This window comes from Metopolophium dirhodum, chromosome 5, assembly GCF_019925205.1.
Source record: "Metopolophium dirhodum isolate CAU chromosome 5, ASM1992520v1, whole genome shotgun sequence".
Classification (NCBI taxonomy): Eukaryota; Metazoa; Arthropoda; class Insecta; order Hemiptera; family Aphididae; genus Metopolophium; species Metopolophium dirhodum.
The window spans coordinates 30858262-30880873 of NC_083564.1; the positions used below are offsets into that span (position 1 = coordinate 30858262).

At 29.2% G+C, this 22612-nt stretch overlaps 3 protein-coding genes across 6 annotated transcripts; 2 read left to right on the forward strand and 1 right to left on the reverse strand.

Annotated features, from left to right (window-relative positions):
• The first annotated feature begins 145 nt into the window (after positions 1-145).
• Positions 146-4079, forward strand: LOC132945132 (uridine diphosphate glucose pyrophosphatase NUDT14-like). Of its 2 annotated transcripts, none has more exons than XM_061014787.1 (6): positions 146-594; positions 687-792; positions 877-920; positions 2558-2622; positions 2686-2899; positions 3527-4079. In XM_061014787.1, exons 2-6 carry the CDS (start codon positions 712-714, stop codon positions 3762-3764), a joined length of 642 nt encoding a protein of 213 aa, XP_060870770.1. In that variant the 5' UTR covers positions 146-594; positions 687-711; the 3' UTR covers positions 3765-4079. The 2 variants fall into 2 exon arrangements, with proteins under 2 accessions (XP_060870770.1, XP_060870769.1); XM_061014786.1 differs by having other exon boundaries at positions 147-594; positions 666-792.
• On the reverse strand, positions 3158-8834 carry LOC132945130 (beclin-1-like protein). 3 transcript variants are annotated; one of them, XM_061014783.1, is made up of 9 exons: positions 8716-8834; positions 8142-8337; positions 7924-8081; positions 6987-7138; positions 6865-6919; positions 6105-6292; positions 5684-5957; positions 4084-4298; positions 3158-3998 (listed from the first exon to the last, which is right to left on the reverse strand). In XM_061014783.1, the coding sequence occupies exons 2-9, from the start codon at positions 8251-8253 to the stop codon at positions 3890-3892; spliced, it is 1263 nt and encodes a 420-aa protein (XP_060870766.1). In that variant the 5' UTR covers positions 8254-8337; positions 8716-8834; the 3' UTR covers positions 3158-3889. The 3 variants fall into 3 exon arrangements, with proteins under 3 accessions (XP_060870766.1, XP_060870765.1, XP_060870764.1); XM_061014782.1 differs by lacking the exon at positions 8716-8834 and adding an exon at positions 8660-8676; XM_061014781.1 differs by lacking the exon at positions 8716-8834 and having other exon boundaries at positions 8142-8538.
• A 299-nt stretch (positions 8835-9133) lies between these two features.
• Positions 9134-16611, forward strand: LOC132945129 (adhesion G protein-coupled receptor A3). The gene is made up of 16 exons (XM_061014780.1): positions 9134-9485; positions 9568-9636; positions 9699-9770; positions 9834-9905; positions 10027-10098; positions 10183-10399; positions 10502-10659; positions 10979-11115; positions 11199-11410; positions 11476-11628; positions 11691-11843; positions 11919-12068; positions 12189-12649; positions 12719-12910; positions 12983-13087; positions 13919-16611. The coding sequence occupies exons 1-16, from the start codon at positions 9235-9237 to the stop codon at positions 15354-15356; spliced, it is 3912 nt and encodes a 1303-aa protein (XP_060870763.1). The 5' UTR covers positions 9134-9234; the 3' UTR covers positions 15357-16611.
• The last annotated feature ends 6001 nt before the right edge of the window (positions 16612-22612 follow it).

The window sequence follows — 22612 nt, forward strand, 5'->3', positions numbered from 1 at the left end:
GAATTGCAACTCCTTCGGATGACGGATTATGAAATCAAATAATAATAATAATAAATAATAATATACCTAATTCGATGGTAACAAATAATAATTTATCGGAGTCGTAGATAATATTATAATATAGTGGGAGTAGTAGTTGTTCGTAGCAGCTGTTGCAGTTTAACTCCACTGCGACCGGCACGTACTATATTATTATAGCAGCAATAATTAGTAATTACCGACTAAACAATAAATAATACTTTCAAGTCTTAAGTATTAAGTACTTATTTATTATAATATTATTTATCATCATCGGTGTTCACCATGATAACGGTTGACATGGACACACAATACGCGGTACCTATTGGCTATTATAATAATAATATTTATTATTTAATACGGTATTGCAGTCTGCGACCACAATATTGATATCCGAGTACGCGACAGCAGTCAGCAGCTTGTGATCGATCAACGAATTACACAGTTTTTCGTTAGTTGCATTCTTGCATTTCATTTTCCATCCCGACCGGGTAGACTACTATTGAGTGGTTATTTTGCAAAATCTCCAAGTTCGTCCGACTCCCGAATTACCGTTACGTGGGTACTTTGATGATAGTAAGTATTATATTATTTTTATACATTAAATTATTTTAACGTTTCTATAATAGTTTGACCCAATTTTGTAGTTTTGTTTTTCCTGTGCACAGATATTAACTCGAAACCTGTTCAACCATGAAGCCCATAACCGATGTCAGAGTTGTTAAAACCACAGAATCGGCATTCATTAGGCCGTTTTCATTGATATTTAAACAAGTACATATTACCTATCTTAATTGTATTTAGGAATCAAATTAATTGCTGTGAAATATTAGTACATTTGTTTGTTTTTCTGTTTAGGGAGGAAATGAAATAAAATGGGACCTAATTGATAGTCATAATGGGTAAATATACTTTATATTATTAACACTAATAATGCATTATTTTGAGGTCATAATATTGGCATTACTAAAAATTAAGTGCATCAATAAAAGTATAAGTGCATTTGTGTTTTAAACAATTATGCACTTATAATAATTATATTTTGTTTATTATAGCTCAATATTATAATGTTAAACATTTTAGGCACTGCATTGCTTAGAAAGTGTCACAATGTTTGTTGGTTCTTAAACTTAAGTTGATTCATTATAACCTAATTGTTATTAATTATTGGTAAATTTATAAATACCTATATTGTATTTACCTATTTATATTTAATGCTCATAACTTTTTGAAATATTCATAATAAATGGGTCAAATACTCAAATATAAATTAATTTTGCCTTATAAATCAGATTTGACAAAAATGTATTAAACAAATTACTGACAGATTTAAACAATTACTGGAATAATTATATTGGAACATCCTGCATTCCTAATTTTTATTTCCGACTTTAGAAGTTAAAATATTTTTCAATGTAGTAATCTTAACAAATTGGAAAAATAAATAAGTAAATTAAAAAATATCTATTTGAATATATGTTTTAATTATTGTAATTATTTATAATAATAAATAATAAGCTCAAATATCTTACATCATACCATACCTAACTAATCATTTTGCTCTTTATTTTATAAGTATTTATTTTGTGATCAATACTACCTAAAAGTTAAAAGACTCATTAAACATTAAAATTATTATAAAACTAAAAAATACAAATGTTTGTAAGTTAGTAAAATTGTGATTACTGATTACCTATATGTTTTACAATCTCATTTTAATGTTATTTATTTCATGACTATTACTATACTTTTTTGTTTTATCAATATCACCTATTGCCTAATATAATATACCTGCTTAATGATAAATATTATATTAAACAATATTCATTTTATAAGAATAATAAGAATATATAGAATGATTGACATTTTGTATGAATGAAAAATACTTAAAAACCATCAAAAAAATATTATGAATTATTTATTACCAATATTATTTATTGATATATTTTGAACTCTCAGCTAATTTACTTCTAATGCTCATTCAATATATCAACATGCACAAAAAATAAATAAAATATGAGCTATATTAATGAGCTAAAAATGCTGAACAAAAATCCCTAATAATGGAATAACATTGAAAAATGCAAAATACAAATTTCACATTTAAAGTATCTGTTTTATGAAATAATTTATGTACTTGAAATGCATTGTTCTAGAGCACCTAAATAATAATGCACTTTGCATGGAAATCTTGGCCTTACTTTTAAGGTTAACTAAATCAGTGTTCAGTATTATTATTAATATGATTTATAATTTTCACAATTTGTTTTCAGTGCAATTAAAAAGATATTAAACAATTATAATATATAATATGTACCTATATTACCTATTTATTAGATGAATGAAAAAGAAAAATATATAGTCACATAGATATGTACCTAGGTACCATTTTTAAATAGTCTGATACTGTAATGGTAGTTTCTTCTTTAAGTGCACAAAGTAAAATAAATATAGGTAACAATAATATTAATTTATGACTTTAAATTATTAATATAATTATAAATTTGTTTTACCTAGCTGGTTTTTTGTTTATGTGTAGAGTGTTTGTGATCATTTACAACAGAACCAGAAATACATTGGTGTGTGTTAAACAATTTAGACCAGGTAACAATTAAACATTGATTGGTGTATTGTATTGTATTGTTGAATGTATATAATTGTTTGTAGGTGTCTACTATAAAAGTATACCAGAATGTGATAGACCAAAAGATGGACTCATTGATACCAATAAATATCCACCTAGCCTTGGTTTGACTGTAGAATTTTGTGCTGGTATTGTAGACAAAAACAAAGCTCTTGAAGAAATAGCTGTTGATGAGGTCCGAGAAGAATGTGGTTATGAAGTCAAAGTGTCAGATATGCAAAAAGTCATCAGTTGTAGGTAATGTAATTATGTTTTCTACTTTAAAAACTATAATATAGTATATTAATACATTTTATTATGGTATATTAATAGTGCATAATTAGGTTACTATTTTAACACAAAAACATCTTTATTTTCATCTTTTGAGTGGTGAGTGTGGTTTCTATGCACTATATATCCACGCCAAATAATCTTATTCATACAGCTCTAATAAACTTGCAATAGCTATTTCAACTATTTACCCATTTTTTAAACAAATCAATAATAATATAAAAATTGATCCAATTTTGTATATAATTTAAAAAAAATATGATGTACATCGATTATACAGTTAGCTACAGCTAATATACATTTATTGTAAAATTGTTCATACAAACCCTACAATAAATTCACATTTATAAAAATACTCTTGGACTTAATAGTTAATTACTTGTGAAAAAAAAAACAAATATAAAAAAAAAAAATGAGTTACATTATATTGATTTTAAAAACATACCATTAGGGAAACTTATTTTCTATGTAATCAATTAATATTTTATAAAATATATAATTTATACTGTACACTATAACTTAATAATGTTAATTATGTATTAAAAACAATAAGAATTGAAAAATAAATTATTGAATTGTGTTTTTTATTTTTAGAGCTGCATTAAGTACAGCTGGTTCCATTATGACATTTTTTTACACCGAAGTAACTGATCAAATGAAAATTTCTGAAGGAGGAGGTCTTGCGCACGAAGGAGAAGATATTGAAGTCGTAGAATACACTATACCACAAATCAGAGATATAATCACTCAATCAGAAGTTTTAAATGGGTCATCTAGTTTTCTTTTTGGCTTAATGTGGTTTTTGACAAACAAAATTGTTTTGAACAATTAAATTTAAACCAATTGCATTGTTGATTTAATATTAATTAATAAGTTATACATTTATATAAAAATTATAAAATACAAATTACCTATATTATTTTTCAAATTCAAATTCATTATTTATTTATTTTTTATTTACATTTCGTGGTTTATTTTAGCAGATACCCAACCTAAGCCCCATTTTAAATTGGTAAGCATAAACTTTAGAGCTTTAGTCCAACCTTCTTCGGAATTCAATTGTATTCTATAATATCAAAGTATATTATAAATAAATATTAGTGCTCAATTATTAATTGATATTTTTAATAAAAGTAATTTATTATAATTACCGAATATTGTATGTATTGCCAGTCGCTGAATCTTCAATCTTTCCTTTTTCCATTCGATAAGGTAAATGGAATCCAGAATTACCTTTCTCAACTTCTTCTTTGAATTGCTGGAGGCAGTCTAAAAATGCAACCATAGCCAAATCAAATTTTGTGTTCCAGACAAAACGTATGCCACCTTGGCCATACAGTGGCAATGTCTTTTTTTCCCCTAACACCTGCAACATTAAAATTAGTTTATATTATAATGTATTTTATTTGGTACCGGTCCAATGTATGACCTACACTTAATAATTTTAATAATGAAAACTTATATACATCTTTTAATAAAAGACAATAATTATTAAATGTCAAAAGATACAAGAAAAAAATTCATCGAACACACTGCTTATTAACACCTGCCTTTAATCCTTGGTATCCTAAGTCACCAAATTTTGATTTGTTTAATTTATATTGTAAAATTATCCTTCATGTCTGTTAAGAAATTGTCTAATAATATAGTTTGCATGTTTGGGTGAGGAGATTGTCGCCAATTCTATTTTAGTTGCCTTGGCTTACGTTCTATTAATTAAGTTCTATCCTATCTGACAAACTGCTATTTTACCATCCACCTAAATACCACTTACTCAACTTTACACAATTAAAGCAGAAGTTCCTCAAGTAATTGTCATTGCCTCCTTTCTTTACTTGATTTTCACTTACGACATCCCAAAAACTTCCTATACATCCCTAGGGGCATATGCTGACGACATAATAATAACCGCTTTTCACGAAAACCATGTTACAACCGGTTATATGAGTTAATAGCATTTAAATATGATTATCTTAAGAGGCACAGTTGGAAGATCAAAATAAATTTATTCAAGTAAACTCTTCACTTAGAAATATTGACTCGTCGCCTACTAAGTTAAACAACTAAATAATTCCAACGGCAAATAGAATTGTCCATAGACATTTAATATTTTATGTATTTTATCTAATCGTAATAAATGGTAGATCACACAGACTGGTGAAGATAATTAAAGGTTAATTATCAACAAAGGTTGCACATTGTACCAGAGCCTTTTATTTTACATTAATTTTGTAAATTATTAAAAAAAACTATAAACAAGCAAACTATGTCATAATTTTTCAATTTCTAGTATAAATTAAATTAGTATCTAAATACATTATAAGAAATCAGGTATTAATAAATATAATTTAACTACAAATATAAATTTTTCAACCAATTTTCTTATTAATAATATGTCATTCTACTAATTTATATGGTAATGTTAATTATTTAATTCTATATTATTTATCTCTTACAAATTTACTTGAACATAGTTAAAGATTAATACTACAAAATAGATGAAATTGATTTCATCTAATCTGTGCTAATGCTGTAAATTATTAACTAGAAGTTTAAGAGGAATGTAATTTTTTTTAAATATAGAGGATTTTGAGTGAAAGTGCATAGCTTGTAAATTGTAATAATAAACTAACAATTAATTTATTTTGCATAGCATGTTCAAAATCTAGATTTAAAAACAAATTTGAGAATATTTTCAAAAAAACATTGATTTATAGGTGTAAGTAATTGGAAGTAATTATATAAACTTACTTCAACATAAGAATGATTTCCATAAGGTACAAGACGATATTTTTCAAATTTCAAATTCATATATCTAGCTAATGATACCAACAGCAACGTGACTTGACCCCAGGCTGCATTTATTTCCGCCCAATCCACTGGAGCTGATGGCAATCTACCCAATCGTAATTTGTTAATAGTCCCAAAATGACCATGATGCCATATGTGAAAGGTTGCATTAAATACATTTGTTTTTCTTAGCTTGGCCAATTGTGAAGTGGTATAAATTATTTGACATTCAACGCTACAACAAACATTGTACATTAATTATATACATTTAAAAAAAAAATTAATCTACTTTTAAGTTCCAAATAATTTGAAAAAGGCCAAATTATCCATCAATTTTATATAAGTATTCAAAAATTAAAACTTATATTATAAAAAAACCAACCTTTTTTGTTTATCTTCTATGAGGATACAATCCCTTCGGTGTTTACTGTATTCTTTCCAATACCGCTCCTCTTCTTTAATTAATCTTTCTTTTTCTTTCTCTGCTTCCTTTATATCACAATCTAATGCGTTTTCAGTGTCTTGCAAGTTTGCTAGTTCACCCATCAACTTTTTCTCTTCTTTTAACAACTGTAACCATATTTGAAATTTAATATTAATTTTAGAGTTGGGTATTAACTATACTGGTTGTAGAGTTTAGTGTGAGAACAGACTATCTCCATATTTTCAATTTTGAATTTGTTCAGGAGACATAAAATAATAACCGGTGCACTAAACTATGTATACCAGACATCTCTATTCTTATGATATTAGCTTGTTTATCAAACAAGAGATTTATTAAACCGATTGTATCCGTTTATTGCACCGAAATGTAGACAAAATTATTCTTTAATGAACATTTAAAAACATGCATTTTGAAAAAGAATAGAGATAGTTTATTGTTGCACCATACTCTTTGATAATTTATAAAAAAATATTCTGCCAAATACTTTTTTAAAACAAAAAAGTAGATTTTTTTATACTTATATGGTAAATAACTTGACAACTTGGTGAAGCACTGCCACTACCATGCCAATCTATCTGTCAACGACTGTACCTATTGTATATTTTTTAGTGGACTTTTTAAGAAATTTATCACCCACACGTTTAATTGATATTCTATTGTACATCAAATGATAGAAAAGTATGTCTTCACTACTCACGTCTTCCAACTCTTTGTTCAGTGCATCCATGTCTTCTGGTTCTTCAGTGGAAAGTCTAAACAATTAATATAATATTATCATTTAATACCAATGGTCTAAATTACAATAAAAACGGTACAAACTCTTTCAAGTAATTGCTGTAATCTACATAGTCCGCTTCAGCCTGTTGTAGCTCCTCTTCCATCATGTCCATCAATACATCGGTGCACTCATCACACAGTGGATGGTTTATCTTTGAATTTCCAGACACGATATCGAAAAGGTTGGCAGCCACCTACACAAATTAATGATATATAATGTTTATAATATTATTATACATAAAATACCAAAAAAACCTGTGTGAAATTATAAAAAATAAATTGCTTCATTATGAAAGTAATGAATAATATTCAGATTGATTGAAGTTGTGGCAACCCTCAAAACAAGTTTCTAGGTGCTAGCCCAAAATAGTAGACCGATTATTACCTTAGGCGTTTTTAATTTTTGAAAACATTTGTTGTTTCCGTCTTACTCACGTATGACATACAACATTTCTGTTCACTAGTTTCAATAGTGGGCTGTTAGTTTTAATTTATCTATTATCAAACTTTTAGGTAAGAGAATTATCTATACTCAAGCATTGGTGATTTTTCGATATTTTCATTTTCAAGTAAAATATGGGTATGTAAAATATCAAAAATTAAAAACACTCATATCGAGCTTGAAAATTAAAATATTGAATAAAGCCAATGCTTAAGCACGGATAATGTCCTTAACCAAACATTTGATAATAAGTCAATTAACTCTAATATCAAAACTAGAACAACACACAATTGAAACTAGTGAATGGAAATGTCGTACATGTGTAAGACGGAGACAAAAAATGCATGGGTAGCATCCTCTTAATAGCAAGGACTTGAATAATGTGTATTTGTGGAGGACAAGATATTAAATTGAAGTGGGGACCGCATTAATAACTACTGAGGGTAGAGTTGGACACCCCTGATATAATCATTAAATATAATCTAGTCACATATGGATAAGTACTACATGTAAACATTGGATGGCTATTTAACTAACTTTCATTTGATGGCTAAGTGTCGGCGTCTCCCCTTCGCCCAACAATGTGAAACCATTATTTCCACTGGACGAATCGTTCAAGTGAAAACCGGGTATCATATGATCAATGTGTTTTGCCTGAGACTCAAGATCAACTTCTGGACATGTGACAATTGGCACTAGAAACAACAACAACCGTTAGGTTACAGAGTTCAAATGTTAATCACTCTAACACTTACATGATAATTCAGCAATTGTGTGTTCACTGATGCTGTTGAATGAGCTATCCAAACGGATTGGTTCGAAACACCGCTGGCAAGCAAAACTAACGTTGACGTTGGTGTTCGACATCTCTGATTATAGGTAGGTAGTGACTAGCGGAACTTCAAAACATCAATCGAAGTGACAACAATTGTGTACACAGCAGAAACGTGCCTAAGTATAGAGAACAGTGCGTGAAATAATTGCCAAGAAACCACAGTATAAAAAAAAGGTCGGACTTTCAACAACGGTTAGTTGCTTTGCGCACACCAAAAAAATAAGAGACAATAGTACAATACACATTAATATGGGCAAATACTAAATAGTAAATTATAATAATTATATTATCTCCTTTTACTATGATAATAACTAATAAATAAATAATAATAACGTTATCGGGGAGAGATAATAAAAAAGTTTAAAAAACCACTACTGCTTTTGTTCAATGGTGATAGTACGACCTTGAACCCATGACCACAGAATATAACAATATTACTAAATAAATCATGGTCTGTGCATAACAATAACAATAACGCTGTTGCAAGTTGCTACTTTGTCTGTTGTCAGTAGCGACCCGCTGCTGCCTTGATGGCCGACGAGACGTGACAAGTGACAACCCTCGACAGTGGACACTTCGACAGTTCGACGAAGTGGCGGGCCACTGACAGTCGGTCGCTGGCGGCTTTTGAGGTTATATAGTGTTCATTGTTCGGAGAGGGAAGAAAATAACTATAATAAGTATAAATAGTAATAATAATAATAATAATAAATAAAAGATAAACGACAAACAAAACAAAAAAAAAAATGTAAACAAACCGAAGATGCTTGACGTCGCTCGTAGATAGGTATTAGAATAATATTAGATTGCCGTTAATGCCGTAACAAAAATCGAATAGTGGGCCTTTGCGAGCCTTTCTTGTTTGGCTTGTCGGTTTCGTACCGATGTACTTTTGACGCGATGAAGGCGTCCGACGAGGACGAAGAGGAGGTGGTCTTGCGAGCTACTTCGGTGTAGACGTTAGACCGAAGTCGGTTGTATTAGGAGGTTTGTTGATCGTTAATATTGTCGCCATGTACCCTGGCTCATGGCTGTGGGCTCTGTGGTTGCTGTTGGTCGGCGCGGTAGCAGCTCAGAAAACAGCTGCTGCAGTGGCGGCAACGTCTACGGACGTTGCGGCATGTCCGGAACGATGCATCTGCCCAAAAAAGAGGGTCGGTGACAAGTTCAGCAAAGTCAAATGTGGTGGGCTCGATAAGCCTGTCATGTATCTCAGCGAGATACCCCTGGTTCAGCTGTCCAACTTTACGGGAGTCACATTCTTGTAAGTCATCTAAACCACCGTGTCCACTTGATCTGTATTCTTTGATTTTACAATATATAATATTGTGTGTGTTTGCTATTAGGGATCTGTCCAGCAACGTTATTGCTGCTCTGCCCACAAACGCCATACCTATTCTGACTTTACAAAAGCTGTAAGATTATTTTTTTTAATATAATTGTATACTTTATGTAATTTAATGTATGTATGTTGCAGAGATTTGACCAAAAACCTAATCTCTATTATTCATGATGGAGCTTTTCGCGGCACACCAAATCTTAAAATATTGTGAGTAGTTTAAATTGGTGCTGTGTAATGACGTTACTAATAAAAAAATTATATTAAATGTAGGACACTGACTGACAACAAACTTAGAAATATATCTCAAGGCATGTTTGAAGGGCTCTTTTCATTAGAACAATTGTAAGAAATTAAGATAAATAAACTACAATATTTTAGCATTTGCCTAATTTTAAATTGCTGACAAATAGCTTGAAAAAATGAAATTAAAATCTCTTGACTGATAAATACATTTATTTTACAGGAAAATAAACAAAAATAGTATTGCTCAAATACCTGGCAATACTTTTACATTTTTGATTCATCTCACTAGACTGTAAGTATTAATTATTTAATACTTATAAGTTATAGTTATATTGATTATTTATGATCTTCATACTTTAATTTTGTTTACTTACAGAGATATATCAGACAACCCATTAGTTTGTGATTGTGAAATTTCTGGTTTTCTTGAGTGGGTCAAAAGAAAAGTTAAATTAGGACCGAAATCTGAATGTCATGAACCAACTTCCTTGAAAGACACACCTATTAAAAATATACGCCTAGATATGTTGAACTGTGTGCGCCCAAAATCAAATACACCTCCAGCCATCGAAATTTTACCTTTCACAAATCTTGTAATTTTAAATTTATTTACCATCTATTCTACTGGTGTTTGAAACATTATTTAAGCAATTCCATGTACTTATTTACTATTTGGAATTGCCCTTTTTGTAAAGGTTCTCTTTGAGGGAGATTCAACAGAACTATTATGTCGTGCTGTTGGAACAGATGCTCTAGAAGGTATTATTTTGACTTGGAACATAAATGCATTAAATACTAATGCATCCATTATTATTACTGACGGAGATTTTGAAAACACTGGTTTGATTCAAAGGTTAGTGCTAAATACTATCAATTTTTACTTTTCAGTGGCATCAAACCATAGAGTAAGAATATAGCCAAACTCAAAAAATTTTTGTAAAACAAAATCTAAAATTTTTTATCATTACTCACCCACCCACTTCAACTTTCCAGTAATCGCTTCACATGATATATGAGTTCAGTGCCACTATTACTTTTTATAAGTTATAATATGTTTTACTGTTTGATTTTTGATTTTTACAAGTCAAATTTGTATTTTTAAATTATGAGTTCATTATGAAAAATATTAATAAACAGTGTATTTTAAAATATTGTTTGACATTTTTTCACAGTAATTTGTCAATAGCAAAACTTAATACAAATCATACAGGAAAATATGAATGTAAATTGAACTCTTCTAGTGGAACACGAATTCAATCAATTTCACTGACTGTTATTTCAAATAAAACTAAATTCTGTGGAGTTGAAGGTGATTTAACAATAACACATTTATTGACTTGTATTCTTTTGTATTGGTATAGTTTAATAGAAGAATTTTTTTAATTATTTTAGAAAGTAAAGACAATAAAGGAACATATGCATGGACTCGTACCGTCTCAGATGTAATAACTGTTAAACAATGTCAAGCAAATGAAGAAGTTGAACCTTTAGCTAGAGGTACAGTCAGTAGACATTGCAATTTGAATGGTATATGGGAAGTACCTGATACTCTAGACTGTCCTTACACTAGCCCAACCACTCGTATTTTTTACACACAATCCAAGGTATGATGATTATTAAATATCAGTTATAAACTTATTTCATTGATTTTTTTTTAAAAATGTTGTAGACAAATGTTACTCATAAAGATAGCTCAGAAACAGCTAGGCAGTTATTTAATTACACGAGAGATCATTTTAATGAAATTAAAGATAATCTTGATGTTAGTTTTATGGCAGACATAGTTGATGACTATTTGGATGTAATACGCAATGAAAAATCGGTATTTTAATTTTCAATTTCAATTGTGTTTCATTAAAACTAACATAAATTTATATTTATTAGTTAGCACCAATCGTAGTAGATTTAATAAGTTTGATGGCTGAACTACCTAGAGAATTACTATTAGCCGCTCAAAAGAATGATAAATCCACCTCCAGACTTGTAAATGCTTTGGAAACTTCATTAGAATTTGCTTCAACATTAAATTCCCGATGGGTAAATTGAAAATGATTATGATTTTTAAATATTGTGATAATTTTAAACTGCAATTAGAATATACACTTATTTCAGACATCAGCTATAGCGATGGAAGAATTTATTATTTCAAAAGAAAATTTCAATGGTTTAATATGTATTTGGGGTCGAGACCAAGATTCTCCAACTACAATGAATTCATTGATGTGTCATGTTTATAACAATGATAGTCTTTATCAAAACAAAGTAAATTCATATTACACATTAACAAAGAATTCCAAATATTAATCTTGTAAAGTTGTAAATCCAATGTAATACAAATATAGATCATATAAATTAATTGTTGTCATATTTAAATTGGTTTAGATTATTGAAGCATCAATAAAAGTACCAAATTCGTTATTTATGAGTGATTCAAAGACAGATTTGCTTACTAATGAAATAAAATTAGTATTCATAGTGTACGAAGATGGAAAAATGTTCCCCGAGCCAATGATAACAGCTGAAGACAATGTCACATTACTGCCTACAGAAATAAAATCTTGCATTTTAGTAACAAAATTGGTTGGTGTTGAAATGGAAATTTTACCAGAACCACTCATTTTAACATTACGTCAACCTGAAAATTATGATCATTATTTGACAATGAGGCCAAGCCCATCATGGTGGAATCCTTTATCGGGATTATGGGATATAAATCCAAACACCAGTTGTCAGCTAGCACGTATTACTGGTGGCATGTTGGAGTACACGTGTAATAGATTTGGTTATTTTGCATTGACCATGAGCCCAACATTGGTGCATAATATTTTTCCTCCGACAAATATGTACGAAAATAGTGTTCATTATTTTAAACCTTTACTATATTTGTTAATTTACCTAATGTTATGTTTCAGTACTGCTACAAAAAAAACAAAGTTGTTTGCCCATACATCAATTTATATTGGGACTTTTGTTGGAAGTACGTTTCTTTTATTTTCAGTCACTCTCTATGTGTTACTCAATAACAACATACAAATGGCTAAAAAATTGAAACACTCTCTTCCCAATACTTGGTTTGCAATGTCAATGTTTTATTTAATCTATTGGTTAGTAAGACATGTATAGAACGTTAATGTTTGAAATTATTAATATTTTTTTTTAATTAAATTACTAATTAGTAATGGTATTCATCGGACTGAAAATCCTAGAACTTGCCAAATAATAGGATTGCTGATTCAATTTTTCAGTTTAGCTCCATTGTTTTGGATGACAGTAACTATTAAGTGAGTTATTATTTTTTTTTTCTAAATTAATCTAACTATTCTAGCTTAACAGTATAAATACATTAATACGAAAAGAATAATTTAATGTAAATATAGAAATATAAAATAGGTACATTTATAGATCAGAGACGTATTAAAGTATACATGTATGAATTGTAATTAGTGAATAAAGACATTATGTTAATTAAGTTAATGCGGTAGAGATTAATTGTTTACTATGGGATGTTGTTTGTTTAGTATAGATGTAGGGAAGAAAATGAGGGGATTTATTAATTGGGAAAGTTCTGAGATAAATTTGAAAAATGGTTTATCGTTAATGGAACTATTAGGTAATGCAATATTATTAGAATTGGTGGCCTAGGTGTAAAAAGCTTTGGGAAGGTGAGGTGGTGATTTGAGAAGGGGACACCTAAGTACTGAGTTCAGATTTCACGATTTTAATAAGTTGTGTGACTTGAGAAGTGCTTGGTATTTTGGACATCTTTTGTAAATGGAAGTATGATCACCCGCTCAAAGTGTGCACTTGGCTAGGCTGCTTTTGTCTTTGGTACAACCGTCTCAGGAGTGTTCTCCCCATATTTAACACATCGTAAAGGATGATAGCTATAGTTAGCAGTTAATTTATTATGTTTAATAACTGATAATACTAGTAATTTAAATTTATAAAATAAACCTGATAAGTATAGCTGCTTCAGTTTGTATTTTATTTTAAAAATACAATGTACCTTGATGTAGATACTAGAGGTACCTATGAGTATTAAATGTGTAGCACCTTGTAAAAGGTAGTTGTATGCTTTAAATAATTATTGTTCTATTTTTTTTTTCTTATAGAGTTTTGTGTAAACGGGTACATAAGCCATTCCTTCCAGCTGGCACTCCATCTGACGACGGCGGTGGTATGAATATTCCACACGAAGATGTTGTGGTAAAAAAGCCACTATTGGGTATATATATGGTTGGCTGGGGCATACCAATGTTATTGTGTGGAATGTCAAGTGCTGTCAATTTGCCTGGTTATGGAGGACACGAAGGAGATTATTGCTTCTTAAAACCGGGTCCTGCTTTTGGTTTTATTCTTAGTGTTGCTTTAGTTGTTGTTATCAGCATCTTCTTCCTCAGTTTAATTGTTTCCTGTGTTGCCAACGATCTCGACTCCAATGTACAACTTTCAGAAGGTACTCAAGCTACTGACTTGGAACTATTGGATCAGACAAATAGCATGGTGGAACACAATAGTTGTCGTAGCCTCACAACTCCGTCAAGCAAAGTAGAAGATCCCGAACAGTCTCCTGTTGTCCAACTGAGATTTTTCAATGGAACTCTATTGGGATACTTGTTGTCTGTTGCAATGACTTATTTTAATGTAGCAGTTATGCACAGTCCAACTATACAACTATGGTTAGGTGTATGGTTTGCTTGTTTCAATATATTTCAAAACTTTTTGATAATGTGGTTTTACATATTTGTACGAAATGATGTTCAGAATGCATTTGTAGAACTGAAAGAACATCGCTGGGGAAGAAAAAAAGTCGTTGATTCAGTCCGTGCTCCATCCATTAGAACTGATAGTTTTCAATCTGTGAGGCCAAAGTCCAATAGTGAAGTTGTATCACTGCAATCATTTAGATCACCTCAATTACAACTTGTTATGATGCGACATCAATTAAATGCAGAACGTCAAATTGATTATTACAATCCACATCAAATAACTGTAGCGAAGAGGTTTTTTAAGAAACAAAGAAGGAAACAAAATAATTTACCTCGACGTCCGCCATTGACTTCACCAGAACTAACAGACAATGGTGTTTACTACTGTCAAAATGGTAAAACCAATAACCTACGGTTGGAACTAAAACAAAATGGTGTATTCTCAGACAGTGCCATTACTGATCATGAGTATGTTGAGGTAGATGGCCGTACACAATATCGACATAAATATATGCAACCACCAAGAGATTACTCTACCGAAGAATTTGTAACCAGCCAAATGAGTGGTGCTAGTTGTGAAGGTATTTCAGACAGCGTCACCGATTGTGGACGGAACATAAGCGAAAAAGAAACTTGCAGTAGTCCTCATGTGATAGTGTCTGACTGTTCTAGTGCAAATCCATTAAATCACACATATGAAACAATTACGCCAAAAAAAGAGAGATGGACGGATGCCAACAAAAGAAAAAAGGACATGAGAAAATCTCATAAAACATCTGGTTATACGCTTGCCAGAACTAATAAATCTGATAGTGACGAAAATGACGAGACTTGTGTTTAGAAAAATAAACCTCGTGACTGAGTTAAAGAAACTTCATAGTCTAATGTATCTCCCATTATAATTTTATTAACCTTTGGTATCTTTTCCTAGTTGAAGTATTAAAATATCAAGTATTAAACATGTATTTATTAGCTATATATAGATATAATGTATTTATATTTTTAATATTTATTTATTATTGACATTGATACTGTTTTTTATCCAAGTACTTCCTATGTCCTTTAGGTCTTATTCATATGTATTTTTGTTGTATAACTAATTAAGGCATTTATATTCTCGTGTTTAATTTAATAATTAAAATTAATCTCAATTGAAGAAAGATTGTTACAATTTGTGCAGCTTAGTAATAAAATAATCCCACCGCACCCTTCAAATAAATTTAAATTTGGATGTATTGTTTCTTATTTATTTATACTTAAAATTGGAAACTTTAGTTTAACACTGACATATTTTATTTCATGCTAGTTTTTGTAGTTTATTTATTTATTGTTAGTTATTATAATTATAAAATGTTTAGTAGGTATTATGTTTATTTGAGTTGTAATTAATTTTAATTTTGTACCTAGTTTTTACAGGTAATCCAGCTGTACTACTGCCATTTTTGTTAGTTATTTTTTTCTTATGTTTATATGATATATAACAATAATTATTTGTACAGTCTTAATTAATAACACATAATGACTTTGATTTTTGAATTGTAGCTTTTAACATACACATTATTAATTAGGTATAGTTTGTTTAATTCATAACTCACAACATCATTCTGTAGTTTTATTATGAATTCCACTTAGAAATAGCATGTACTTAATTTTTAAATAGGAATTATTATACTTATTTCTGTGTATACGATAATATTATTTAAGTTATTTACTAACCATTATCAGTGATTCTTAAGATCTGTAAATTATATTTAAAAAATTGAACTCATCAAGTTTGAAAATTTTATAATTTTCCAAATATAATATTTATATTATGTAGTGTATATGTTACATAAATATTTTTAAAATTCTGTATATTCTGATTTATTTAGTATTAATTGCAGCTCAATTAAACCGAAGTATAAGTATTACAATTTAAACAAAACTTGATCAGTATTCTATGTATGTGTGTACCAATATTAAATTGTGCTTAATAAGTTGTAACTAATAGAAATTTTTTATGTACTATTATTTTTTCTACTTTTTTATTATTAAATTTGCATTAAATATATATTGAAAATAAGTACTTGTATTAAAATATAATAATTATTATACATTTATACCACCGTAATAAAGATTTGTTTTTAATAGTTTTAATTATATTATTCTGTTGGAAATACAAATTAATAATTATAGTCTTATTCATTAACAAAAATAAAAATAATTGGATTTATGATGCAAAACATAATTTTTTAGTTCTTACCTTTTGCCCTGTACAATTTGCGGGTCGTAAATGCATTGCTAGTACCATTAAATTTTTCTCACTTCAACAAAAAGTTGTAATTATTTCCAATGCTCGATTGATATTAAAATGTACAACGGTATAATATCAATATTCCAAAATAGGTAAAAATATTTATTAGGTATACTTTTTCACTATTTCAATTTCAATTTTTTTCCTAGTCAATAGTAAAACACTAATAGTATGACTACCTAAAGTATTTTTACTTCTATAAAAAAAAGGCCATTTATCGGTTTAAGGTATTCTAATATAAGAGTCTAAATGATAGCTGGAACTCTATAAGCCTTTAAGGTTTTCTGTATTGTAAGTTATTTTATAATCTAGGATAATAATATAAATTAAATGAGAATACCTACCTACTAATTAGCAGGTGCATGAATCAGGGTATAAAAGCAGTTATGTACCTATAGTTTCCTACAAATAATATTATGAAAAATAGTAAATAGGTAGGTAGGTAATAGGCGTTAATATGTAATAATATAACTTATTGTAATTTATAAATTCGTTGACTTTTTCATATTATGGTCCGGGAATCTGTTAAAAGAGGGGGGATGGTATTTTGAACCCTATAGTTATACCCATAATAATATCTACATTCTACAATTATGATATATTACTATAAATAATAAAGAAATCAAAAAGTTTCCGTGATGTATCCACCAATTATGGGCGGCCTCCTATTCGGCCAAAATGTACCCTTCCCCGGCCAGTACTTACATTTTTCTTTAAAATTTACAATTGTGATTATTAATTTATAACAACTGAACTTAAGAATTTTTATAACTAATTAAATGTGTGATTTTTTTTTTAACATTATTACCCACCTACAACTGTGAAAAAATAATAAAATAAAACTTTTTACAAAAGTTGTTTAGAAAATATATTTAGAAAATATAACTAAAGAATGCAAACTACAATCTCAAGATTTCAAACAGTAAAAACTATTCACAATAATTAGTTCATTAAATAATGATAATTCAGAGACCACCAAGTCATCAATGTTGAAAATATTTATTACATTTTGCAATAATTATAACTTTTTGAACTATATATTTCATATTGTAATTTGAAATACTCAATTATTTTTTGTATAGCTAGTGTTGGCAAATTAGTTAACTTGATTGCTTTTAATTTTGCTACATTTCAATATGAGCAAAACAACCTAGTATATAGTGGCATATACTATATAGTATCTAGTGACGGCTCGTGGTTTGGACGACGGGACGATCACACCCCCTACTAAAATTAATTAAATATTTAAATGAAGAAAATTAACTGTATAATATTATTAGTTTTACATTTATAAAAAATATTGCAAATTTTTAAATAGCAAAATAGTTATAAACTACTTTAAAGTCCCTACTTTACATTTGTCTATTACATATATATAAATATTATGTATATATATGTATATATGTAGATTGTATATATATATAATATTATGTAAATATTATGTATAATATATATTTAATAATTTATTTTCGTGTGCGAAATGGTTATTTCTCTCAGATACCAGTAGCATATTATGGGGTACGCCGTACGCATGTACACACGAGCACGGAGCAGTGTTTGGACGACCGGCAGCGTCATCCGAACAATATTCAGAATTATTCGTATATAATAACTTATAAGCGACGCGGGCAATCGTGTCCATATAGTAAAATATATATGTTACTATTATATTGGGTAATTTATTTTTAAAATTAACAGCGTTGTCGGTTGCTAATCGCTATTATTATTTTTATTTCCATTTTCTACTGCGACCTGCGACTATATAAAAATTAAAAAGTAAGATGCATGACAAAATAGATCTATTTTGTCATGGTAAGGTATACCTATAGTATATTTTCGTATATTTAAATAAATTGTTATACCTATGGCTGCCGCTATCATATTTAAAGTCGCACCCTGCACGAGCCGCCACTGAGTATATATTATATTTTGACATTCTCACAGCATTCATTCTTTTAACATACGTCTTCGTTCATTATATAATAGCACAATATAACACATAAAATGCGTTATATAGGTAATGTAAAATTCTACAGTATATACATATTATTATTATTATTATTATTTAGTTTGTTGGCCATTTTGTGTGTTGTAACGAAGAGGGCTGGCTGCACATAAACCGAAATGGGTGCAAATTTTATCCAGAGACGACGCATGACTGCATGGTTTAATAGTATATTCTACAGTAGGCCTAACTTATACAGAGTGATTTTTTAAACAGTATAAATAACTATCATTATCTTGAAAATCATATTATTAAATTTTTTTTTTTTTAATGATAGTTATAACTTATCATTATGTTTATACAACTGTTTGATAATTCTATCGTTACGAAAAATTTGAAAACATTTCGAAATATTTACAACCTGTATAAAACTATAAGCTAAACCACATAGTGCGTATCCATTGCCTTGACCAAAACAAATTTTTAATTTTTTGTGATTTGTAATTTGGTTTATAAGTATTTTATTAATATTGTGTTCATGAAATTTTTAAAAAATTTCGAATTTTATTCTGAAAATCAAAAGGTATTATTCTAGATTTTGATTTAAAATATCTATCGATATTGTCGTATATTGTAGACAGTCGTCAAAATAATATTATTTAATATATATGTAATATAGGTGGGAATATTTCAAATTGTAAATTATTGACATAGGTCAGGCCAGCGAAGCAATATGTGCTGAGGCGACGATAATATTATTTTCTATATAACACCGCCGTACGCGCAGGCACGACCCCCCGTTGTCGCTGAGTGATTCGGCGAGAACGTAGCTACGACGTGCGTGTGAAACGCCGATCGTAGCAGTGGCGTCATTTGGGGGGGGGGGGGCAAGGTGGGCATTTGCCCCTGTCTGATTTTAAAAGCAGCCCTATGGGCCGGTGTCCAGTTGTTGCCGTTTTACCATTATTATATTTTATTAGTGCAAAAACGTGCCAATAATAATGTTATAATAATATTTTTAGTCAAACATTTGCTGTCTGGGAATTTTATAATATTTTCAGAAAATATTAAAGTATGTACTAAGAAATTATTGTCACAATGATACATTTTTACTAATTGATAGTTCGAATATATTTAGACGTATGCGGGGACGTACACATTGTATGTATGTATTTATGCATGTTTGTTTGTGTGAGTGTGTTTTGTGAAGGAAAATGAACAGTTAGTATCATAATCTCGTATAGTTTAATTTCTAAAATCTAAAATGATTACAAATTCTAAAAACAACAACCGATTGACGCTCTTATTATTTATCATTGATCACGGACTTCATAACTTGCGACAGTCGTGTATGATTCAACTATTCTGCGTATTGTGTTAATTTAGTTGAGTACCTAAATTAAAATTAATTTTTTTCGTGACGCATGTTTACATTAATCTTTTAATTTGGGAAAAATATGATCTAAAAAAAATAGATGGGTGGTTAAGGGGTGCGACTAAAAATATAAAATTACCGCAAACTGCTCGAAAAGTATTGAAAATAATTTCTAGCATGTTAATAAACAGACAAAACTTGAGCCGGTGAGCAAGCAATAAAAAAAAAATATATTATAATTTAAGATAATATTAATTTGTAAATATATCATATACTTATATAAGATATATATATATTATATAATATATACTTATATACTTATAATGAATCAGGTAAAATTGATTTATAGATAATGCTGTTAATAGATTTTCAAAAATAAAAAAAAGAAGATATCTTAATAAACTATTAATATTTTTGCGGTTTTTTTTTACCCATTCGGGCCGGTCTAAACCTTTGCCCCCCTCTATTGAAAACTGAAATGACGCCACTGGATCGTAGTACGGGCTAGGCGATCTGAATTTGCTAAATGTTTTATTTATGTTTGTTTTTAATACAATAAAAGTGTTTCCGACCTGAAAACCCGAGTTAAACATTATTTTAGTCATTCTTACGTTCTTACCTTTTATAGGAACAGCGCCGGGATATACGTACTATGTGTCAATGAAGTTTTATTAAACTGAATAGTGCCAAGGTATATGTAATCTTTGAGTCATTTCAACTAGATAGGAACGAACTAAGAATTGACAAGCGCCTACCATCGTACCTCATTACCTCAATGAGTTAACAGTGCCATTTTAATTAACTTTAGAGAGTGTCATTAACTAGAGAATACGAGGGTAAGGCGATAGTTGGTTTACCGCGTATTGTCTAATACCGGTGATACCACAATATTAATATGCATATGGGTGCGTAGTTAATCAATATAAATAATATTGATATTATTTCGATTTATTCTGTTTTGTATCGATCGATTGGTAATTAAAACTTATGAGGCCAAAGACCTCGTATAATTTTAAATTAAATACAATATAATATGTCAATACGATATATTCTTGAATTAAATTAAATATTCATTTTAGGAACGAACATAGGTTTTATTGCGTATTTAAAAATAATGTTAAAACCAAAATTATGCGTAGTTGTGCTATAGCATATTATAGCACATAGCCACATAGGCTGATATTTTAAACATTTATAATTGTTTTCATTTTTTTATGATGATTGACAACGACAGTGTGATCTCGACATAGTATATATCAGATATTCCACTTTAGCACGTTACACATCATTCTCATTCGTTTTACTTCAAAAAATTAAAAAACTATTTTATTTTTATATATAACGGACATACCTTGCGACTCATTCAAGCTTCGTTAAAATCCAATATCAACATATAATTAACCATTGCGTTACAATCATTAATCAATGTAAACACTTAGGTATTGGCTGTTGTTTGGCTGTACAATATTATATTATATATACCTAGGAAGTATATAAGTAAATAAAACAACATTCTAAATCAATGAAAAATAAATAATTTCTATAAATATATTATTATAGGTACGTAAATTATTTGACAATATTGAAGTACAAATGGTACGCTGCATTTATACATGTTATGCTAAAAGCTTGATCGTTATTATTGTTGCTTTAAAATTTAAACCTATAAATTATATTTATAATAAAAGATATTATTTAATAAATAAACATTCATATCTATAGTTAAGATAGGCGATGTGATGAAGGAAATCTATGTTCTTTTTTGGGATTGATTATTTAAACTCGAAAATATTGTGAGTAGATATAGCTATTGCAGCAAACCGTATTTCAATCTAAGATTATCGGGCTGAGATATTTAGTGGTACATTTAAAACGGGACACACTGTATATAGGTACTTACTAAATTACAATAATTAAATGTATAACAAGTAAATGCATTTTAGAAAACAAAAAAAAATGTAGAAAAAATTATACAGTAGGAACTTACATTTAAAAAAGCAAACTACAAACTCCAGATTCTTAAACACAAAAAACTATTCAAAATAATTAGTTAATTAAAGAAGGATTATTCCAGGGCTTGAAACCGTTATTAATTTAATCGTTAGCGTTAGCGGTAACCTAAAAAATTTTGGATATCGGTTACCGGTTTTATACCGGTCCTGTTGTTAGCGGTAACCAATTACCGGTACTAAATTCAAAATTACAGGTTACCGTTAAGTGATAACAGCTTCCAAAAAATGTCGGTTACCGCGGTAACTGATTGAATACCGGTTTTCTAAAAAAAAATTGTACTACACCTTTGTACCCGTATACTTGATACATTATTCGTGTTGTTATAGGAATGAAGCTATTTTTAGTTTTCCCAGTACAATATACGATGAGGGAGACCGGGACTATCGACTATCGAGTACCGCCATTACTCATTAGTCATTACCAACCAACGATATTTTGTTATAGGTAGGTAGGAAATAGAAATGTAGAATA

Coding starts and splice junctions, on each gene's coding strand:
- LOC132945132 (XM_061014787.1), top strand. CDS start 712: ATGAAGCCCATAACCGATGTCAGAGTTGTTAAAACCACAGAATCGGCA. Junction 921..2,557: donor CTAATTGATAGTCATAATGG/GTAAATATACTT, acceptor GTTTATGTGTAG/AGTGTTTGTGATCATTTACA. Junction 2,900..3,526: donor CAAAAAGTCATCAGTTGTAG/GTAATGTAATTA, acceptor TTTTATTTTTAG/AGCTGCATTAAGTACAGCTG.
- LOC132945130 (XM_061014783.1), bottom strand. CDS start 8,253: ATGTCGAACACCAACGTCAACGTTAGTTTTGCTTGCCAGCGGTGTTTC. Junction 8,082..8,141: donor CACAATTGCTGAATTATCAT/GTAAGTGTTAGA, acceptor TGTTGTTTCTAG/TGCCAATTGTCACATGTCCA. Junction 7,139..7,923: donor CACTTAGCCATCAAATGAAA/GTTAGTTAAATA, acceptor TAATTTGTGTAG/GTGGCTGCCAACCTTTTCGA.
- LOC132945129 (XM_061014780.1), top strand. CDS start 9,235: ATGTACCCTGGCTCATGGCTGTGGGCTCTGTGGTTGCTGTTGGTCGGC. Junction 9,486..9,567: donor TTTACGGGAGTCACATTCTT/GTAAGTCATCTA, acceptor GTTTGCTATTAG/GGATCTGTCCAGCAACGTTA. Junction 9,906..10,026: donor CTCTTTTCATTAGAACAATT/GTAAGAAATTAA, acceptor TTTATTTTACAG/GAAAATAAACAAAAATAGTA.